An 8,676-nucleotide genomic window follows, 5' to 3' on the forward strand; every position below is an offset into this window, starting at 1 on the left:
TGATCATGATTATTTCTTTTCTGCCTAAAACTGGTCATCGCTGCTCAAATTCTGATTTGAACACAACTTTGCAGTTCTCTGAACATGCCATTATTCACCACTTTAGTTGAGGGGCCACAGACATGATGAACTCATGAGCAGCTAACCTTAAATTCATGTAATCACGATGACCATGCTTAAGAAATAATAAATCATAATGACACAGGATGGTGGAGATGACTATTTTGGACGTGGAAAACTCTCTGAAAGTCTCTGTTGCTTGGGACAGTAGCACTCTCTCTCTCACAGACATACACACACACACACAGACACACACACACACTCACAGACACACACAAAAACACACTCACTCTCAGTTTCTCTCACTCACTCTCTCTCTCTCACACACACACACACACACACACACTCTCTCACTCTCTCTCTCTCACACTCTCTCCCTCTCTCTCTATCTCTCTCTCGCTCTCACACACACACACACACCCACACACACACTCATTCTCACAGACACACACACACAAACACACACTCACACTCACAGACACACACACACACACACACACACACACACACACACTCACTGACTCTCACTCTCACTCTCACTCTCTCACTCACTTACTCACTCACTCACTCACTCACTCTCTCTCACAGATACACACACAGACACACAAAACACTCACTCTCTCTCTCTCACACACACACACACACACACACACACACACACACACACACACTCACTCACTCACAGACACACACACACAAACACACTCACACTCACAGACACACACACACACACCCTCACTCACTGACTCTCACTCTCACTCTCACTCATTCACTCACTCACTCACTCTCTCTCTCACACACACACACACACACTCACTCACTCACTCACAGACACACACACAGAGATACACAAAACGCTCCCTCTCTCTCTCTCTCTCTTTCTCTCTCTCTTTCTCTCCCTCTCACACATACAGACAAACACAAACAAACACTCCATACATATCACTTATTCACATGTAGAGGGTTACTGTTTAATCAGTACAAATAATTTCTCTCTCATCTGCATCCCAGTGCACAACCTTATTCCACACAACCATATTCAATAGATTATTACAGTTCTGTTTGGTTGTTATAGAAATTAACTAAGCAATATAGCACGAGTGGGAGTGGGTTGTTGCTGGATATTCCCACGGGTGTTGTTGCCTGCGCCACTCGGCCTCCGGCCTCATGGCTACGGCCGAACAACACGTTCAAAACATTGTTTAAAACTTCACAACTTCACATTGTTTCGCAGATTGATTTATTATTAGCTGTGAAAAGTCTGAGTTGATTATCGTGTGATATTTCAACTCATGGAATGTCTCTCGGCCAATCAGAAACAAATAAACAGCTCCATAGAACCCAATTGTTGTATAAGATGAAGTATTTCTCCTATTTCTCTTTACAGCCTGAATGACTGCAGCATTGGAGAGGAAGGTTTCACAGCTCTTGCATCAGCACTGAGATCAAACCCCTCACACATGAGAGTGCTGTGGCTGAAGGGGAGTAAAGCAACAGACTCAGGAGTGAAGCATCTTTCCTCTCTTCTGGAGGATCCCAAATGTAAACTGGAAAATCTAGAGTGAGTATCACAAGACCAAATACTGTTGCTATCAGTGAGTTTAACAGTGGATTTTTAAAACTGCACACAAAAACACACGTTTTTCTTCATTCACATGAAATTGGTCGACATTACTTTAAACACTATCTCTCTACTTTTTCTTCTTGATCCCCCTCTCACACACACACACACACACACACACACACACACACACACACACACACTCACTTCACACACTCCGCACACACACCACACTCACAGACTCACTCACTCACTCACTCTCACACTTACAGACACAACACACCACACACACACACACACACACACACACACACACACACACACACTCACACACACTCACTCACTCACAGACACACACACAGAGATACACAAATCACTCCTCTCTCTCTCTCTCTCTCTCTCTTTCTCTCCCTCTCACACATACAGACAAACACAAACAAACACTCCATACATATCACTTATTCACATGTAGAAGGTTACTGTTTAATCAGTACAAATAGTTTCTCTCCCATCTGCATCCCAGTGCACAACCGTATTCCACACAACCATGTTCAATAGATAATGACAGTACTGTTTGGTTGTTATAGAAATTAACTAAGCAATATAGAACGAGTGGGAGTGGGTTGTTGCTGGATATTCCCACGGGTGTTGTTGCCTGCGCCACTCGGCCTCCGGCCTCATGGCTACGGCCGAACAACACGTTCAAAACATTGTTTAAAACTTCACAACTTCACATTGTATCGCGGAGTGATTTATTATTAGCTGTGAAAAGTCTGAGTTGATTATCGTGTGATATTTCAACTCATGGAATGTCTCTCGGCCAATCAGAAACAAATAAACAGCTCCATAGAACCCAATTGTTGTATGAGATGAAGTATTTCTCCTGTTTCTCTTTACAGCCTGCAGGACTGCAGCATTGGAGAGGAAGGTTTCACAGCTCTTGCATCAGCACTGAGATCAAACCCCTCACACATGAGAGTGCTGTTTCTTAGAGGGAGTAAAGCAACAGACTCAGGAGTGAAGCATCTTTCCTCTCTTCTGGAGGATCCCAAATGTAAACTGGAAAATCTAGAGTGAGTATCACAAGACCAAATACTGTTCCTATCAGTGAGTTTAACAGTGGATTTTTCTTCATTCACATGAAATTGGTTGACATTACTTTAAACACTATCTCTCTACTTTTTCTTCTTGATCCCCCTCTCTCTCTCACACAGACACACACACACACACACACACACACACACACACACACACACTCACTTCACACACTCACTTCACACACTCCGCACACACACCACACTCACAGACTCACTCACTCACTCACTCTCACACTTACAGACACAACACACCACACACACACACACACACACACACACACACACACTCACACACACTCACACACAAAATGTATCATACAGTACATTATTGCAACGGCAGTGTGCATGTTTGCTTGGATGTCCGTGTGTCCATGCGTGTGTGATGGTGTGGATGGGAGTCCATGTACATGTGTTGGTGTGTGTGTGTGTGTGTGTGTGTGTGTGTGTGTGTGTGTGTGATGGTGTGGATGGGTGTGTGTGTGTGTGTGTGTTTGTGTTTATGTGTGCGCGTATGTGTGTATGTGTGTGTGTCTGTGTGTGTGTGTTTGATTTGTTTTGTTTGCATCACTAATGAAGTGACCTTTTTCTGTGGCAAGCATCTATGTATCTTGCTGCTGCTGTGCACTCTTGCGCTCTTTTCTTCCTCTCCTAGTAATATGCTAGTTTCAAGGTTAGAAATGGTTGCCAGGTGATGGAAAATGTTGTTTAGATCTTCAGCTGCATGGTTTACACCCTCTTTACTAGTCAGGTAGGTATTATCTGTTTCTATTTGAGAACCTACTTTAGGTTGACCAAAAGCTTTCAGGTACTCCTCTTTGCTGTTATGGACCCATCTGTAGGTTTCTCTAGTGCTATACAGCAGACTGGGCCTTGTGTGTGTGTTGGTATTTTCACTCATTTTATGATACTCAGTAATTTGACTGATCAGACAGAGGTGTTGGTGATTTGACCGTGAATGCTTTGAAAGTGAATAGGTCCAAATCTGTAATCATGTAATCAACTGTTGAGCAGTGATGAGCTGTAGGTATATCTCCCTAACGAGTCCCCTTGCACCCTACCATTGTGCAGGTACACACCAAGGCTTTTACAGAGCTCCATGAGCAATTTCCCATGTTTATTGACTGACTTGTCAAAAGCATTACAGGAAAAGTTTACCGTATTTGATGGGTAACTGTTGTGAAATATATGGCGTTTCAGCGTGAAAACACTGATGGCATCTTTGCGGAGGTGGACATGGTCATGCAGGCTGTGTAGGCCGAGCATTGGGTGGTGTGCCAGGTGGGCGTTTGGCATGAGGGCACATCCACGGGAGATGGTGGCGTTCACCTTTTTCATGGTGTCTGGGTGGAAGTGGGCTCTGGGCAGGATGGTGGAGATGACTAGTTTGGACGTGAGAAATGTCTCTGTTGCAGCACTCTCTCTCTCACACACACACACACACACACTCACACACACACATACACACACGCTCGCACACACACATACACACACGTGCGCGCACACACACACACACACACACACACACACACACGTGGGCAATGTCTCTGTTGCTTGTGACAGCAGCACTCTCTCTCTCACACACACACACACACACACACACACACACACACACACACACGTGGGAAATATCTCTGTGTTACTGCTGTGTAATGTTAATTCAACAAATAAATACGGTTCTATTAGATTGTTATGGAAATCAAGATGAAGTAATTATCCTACTTCTCTTTACAGCCTGCAGGACTGCAGCATTGGAGAGGAAGGCTTCACAGCTCTTGCATCAGCACTGAGATCAAACCCCTCACACATGAGAGAGCTGTTTCTGAGTAGGAGTAAAGCAACAGACTCAGGAGTGAAGCATCTTTCTTCTCTTCTGGAGGATCCCAACTGTAAACTGGAGAAACTAGAGTGAGTATCACAAAGACACGCTCAAAAACACACATTTTTCTTCATTCACATGAATTCAGTTATTACTTCAAACACGTCTTATATCTCTGCCTTTTCTCTTGATCTCCCTCTCAATCGTACTCACTCACTCACTCACTCACTCACTCACTCACTCACTCACTCACTCACACACACACACACACACACACACACACACACACACACACACATATACTGTACACACACACACACACACACACACACACACATACTGTACACACACACACATATACTGTACACACACACACACACACACACACACACACACACACACACACACACACATACTGTACACACACACACACATATACTGTACACACACACACACACACACACACACACACACTGTTATGTCCCTGTGTGTTTCTTTCAGTGTGTGTTTGCTTTGATCTGTCCTGTGTGTTCTGTTGATCTCAAACGCTCCTCTGGCCAAATGATTCCTAATTGGCTGGGATGTGATTGGGGCTCCGCCCTTTAAAGGGGCTTCCTGCGTCACAGGAGGAGGGCGTTCTTGGATTTTGGGGTTGGCCGCTACCACGCCACGCCACGCTACACCGCTCTGCTCCGCTGCTCTGTGCAAGCCACACGCTCTGTTATCTTTGCCGTCGCCCCCCTGGTGGCTCCCTGGGGCGTCTTCCAAAATGTATGAAAGTTATTAAGTTAGTTTTAATCCGATTTCTGTAGGAGGACAAACATTCTTAACGTTTTCCAATGCTGTAAAAATGTGCATCATACATATTAAATTTCAACAATTCTATCAACGAAGATTTGATAGCCTGCAAGCTGTGATACACGTTTCAGGTCGGCGCCGTGACATGCCAGGTCAGGTGGCTGTTGAAAACTTATGGTTGTAAACAATCCGGTGGGCGCGTCATCATGGGCCATGGAGCCAAAGGGAAAAAGAGAAAGATAGCCGATGAGAACAGAGGATTTAAGGCAGAATGGACCGAATCATTTGCTTTCATTGCCAACGCGGAAGGATTGCCTGCATGTTTGCTTCGTAATGAGAAGTTGTCGAACAACAAAAAGCTAGGCTTATTTGGAAAGACATTTTCAGGGAAGGCATGCTATAGCCTACATTTGCAGCCGACTACCCAGTTGAGAGAAAAAGTGCGATTGCAGTACTTCTGGAGAAATGTTGTTGCAACTCGAGAGATAATGCGTAGAAAACCGTTCACGGATGGTGATTACATGAAGTTAAACTTAAAGCACCAAATAGCTGAGTAGTCACATGATGTGTCATTCTCCCCAGGATGCGCTGCAGGGAAAAACATGTAGCTTAATCATTATGTATTTGTAGCCTACTTGGTCATTTTGATAGTAGGCCAATATAGCTAATATACACTTACAGCCTGTGTTGCCTTCATAAGGCTTATATAAGCCTTTTAATTTGTTGCGGCTCCAGACAGATTTTTTTTTTCCAATATGGCTTTGAACATTTTGGGTTGCCGACCCCTGCCCTAGACTGGGACATGACAAAATACACACACACACATACACACACACACATACAAACACACACTGCATACATATCACTTATGCACATGTAAAGTGTTACTGTTAAGTCATGAGTAAAAATAACTAATAATAATAATATATACTTTAACTTAGGCCTACCTGTCATCCGCATTCCAGTGCACATACTATTTGTCCACACAACCGTTTTCAATAGATATTTGATTACTTTAAACACTTCTTATCTCCCTGCCTTTTTATCTGTCATCAGAATCCCAGTGCACGTATTGTTTGTCCACACAACCGTTTCAAATAGATAATTAGAGTACTATTTGATTGTTATGGAAATTAAGATGAAGTATTTCTCCTTCTTCTCTTTACAGCCTGCAGAGCTGCAGCATTGGAGAGGAAGGTTTCACAGCTCTTGCATCAGCACTGAGATCAAACCCCTCACACATGAGAGTGCTGTGGCTGAGAGGGAGTAAAGCAACAGACTCAGGAGTGAAGCATCTTTCTTCTCTTCTGGAGGATCCCAACTGCAAACTTGAGGAACTAGAGTGAGTATCACAAGACCAAATACTGATTTGCTATCAGAGAATTTGACAGAGAATTTTAAAGCTTTACTCAAAAACACACATTTTTGTTCATTCTCATGAAATCAGTTTATATTAGGGCTGTCAATCTATTATTTTTTTTAATCTAATTAATTACATACTCTGTGGTTAATTAATCTAAATTAATCGCATATAACATGCAATCGCGAAATCACAATGTCAACACTATTTCTTTGCAGTAATGTGGTACTTAAGAGTTGACGAACTCCGGTGATATGCAAATTCTGTGCTGCAGACATTGCAGAGGACTTTGTTTTGATCAACACTTTCTTTTTAACACCGTCAGGCCGTTTTTTTAAAAGTAAATGTTCCAATCAATGATCCAGGCAGCACATTCTCGTCTCCCCATTTTACGGTCTAAAGGTTACTGATAGAATAGCTTCGGGTCAAAGATCATCGATTAATCTGCGTTAATTTTTTTAATCAGTTATTTTATCTCAAATTAATTCATCTAAATTATTCTGTTATTTTGACAGCCCTAAATCAGAATCATGTTGTCAAAGTCACAAAATGTGTGTGTGTGTGCCTGTGTATGTGTGTGTGTTTAAGAATCTTACCCTGCAGAAGTCCTGTGCTCATAATGGATCCCACTCTAGATGTGGTGTGATTCACTCCGCCTGTTATATTACTTTAAACACTTCTTGTCTCTCTGCCTTTTCTTCTTGATCTCTCTCTTTCTCTCACACACATACACTCACACTCACAGACACACACCACACATACACACACTCACACGCACCTCTCTCTCACACACACACACACACACACACACACACACACACACAGACACACCACACACCACATACACACAACCGTATTCAATAGATAATTACAGTACTATTTGATTGTTATGGGAATTAAAATGCAGTATTTCTCCTTTTTCTCTTTACAGCCTGAGGAACTGCAGCATTGGAGAGGAAGGCTTCACAGCTCTTGCATCAGCACTGAGATCAAACCCCTCACACATGAGAAGGCTGCAGCTGGGAGCGAATAAAGCAACAGACTCAGGAGTGAAGCATCTTGCTTCTCTTCTGGAGGATCCCAACTGTAAACTGCAGACACTAGAGTGAGTATCACAAAACCAAATACTGAGTTATTATCAGTTAAAATGAATCAGAATTTCAAAACTTTACTCAAAGACACACGTTTTTATTAATTCACATGAAATCGGTTAACATTACTTCGAACACATCTTATCTCTGCCCTTTTTCTTGATATCTCTCTCTCTTTTTTTTCTGTCTCTCTCTCACACACACTCTGTCTTTCTGTCTCTCTCTCACATACACTCTCTCTTACACACACACACACACACACACACACACACACACAAACACACACACACACACACACACACTCACACACACACACACTCACACACACACACACACACACACACACACACACACACACACACACACACACACTGGGAGCTTCATCTAAACGTGCCTTTTTGCTTCATCAAAATGGGTGTCTGTCCTTCAGGGGGCAGCCGTGGCCTACTGGTTAGGGCTTCAGGCTGGTAACCGAAGGGTTGCCGGTTAGATCCGCGACCAGCAGGAAAAATGTGAGTGGGGGAATGCACTCCCATCCCCACATCCAGGGCTGAAGTGCCTTTGAGCACCTAACCCCTCACTGCTCCCCGAGCGCCGCTGTAGCAAGGCAGCTCACTGCTCCGTGAAGTTAGTGTGTGCTTCACCTCGCTGTGTGCTCAGTGTGTTCACTAATTCATGGATGGGATAAATACAGAGACCAATACCCTAAACCCATACGCAAGTATACTTTGCCAAGAAAGCTGATTTACATTCAGCTGATCTGATGAGGTGTTTCCCTCTTCCTCCTACAGCCTGCAGAACTGCAGTATAACAGATGAAGGTTTCAGAATGTTAGCATCAGCACTGAGATCAAACCCATCAGCCCTCAGAGATCTCTCTCTCTCTCTCTCTCT

At 43.4% G+C, this 8,676-nt stretch overlaps 1 protein-coding gene across 5 annotated transcripts in view; it reads left to right on the forward strand.

Moving 5' to 3' along the window:
* Positions 1 to 8,676, forward strand: part of LOC134082552 (protein NLRC5-like) — a 173,670-nt gene that overhangs the window by 29,742 nt on the left and 135,252 nt on the right. For all 5 annotated transcript variants that reach the window (XR_009939637.1, XM_062538365.1, XM_062538352.1 and 2 more), the window contains exons 9-13: positions 1,448 to 1,621; positions 2,521 to 2,694; positions 4,450 to 4,623; positions 6,501 to 6,674; positions 7,624 to 7,797. Coding sequence is in view for 4 of the 5 variants with exons in the window: in XM_062538365.1 (XP_062394349.1) it covers positions 1,448 to 1,621; positions 2,521 to 2,694; positions 4,450 to 4,623; positions 6,501 to 6,674; positions 7,624 to 7,797 (870 nt within the window). In the remaining variant the exon portion in view is untranslated. The remainder of the gene's footprint in view (positions 1 to 1,447; positions 1,622 to 2,520; positions 2,695 to 4,449; positions 4,624 to 6,500; positions 6,675 to 7,623; positions 7,798 to 8,676) is intronic.

This window comes from Sardina pilchardus, chromosome 1 (genome assembly GCF_963854185.1).
Source record: "Sardina pilchardus chromosome 1, fSarPil1.1, whole genome shotgun sequence".
NCBI classification, from domain to species: Eukaryota; Metazoa; Chordata; class Actinopteri; order Clupeiformes; family Clupeidae; genus Sardina; species Sardina pilchardus.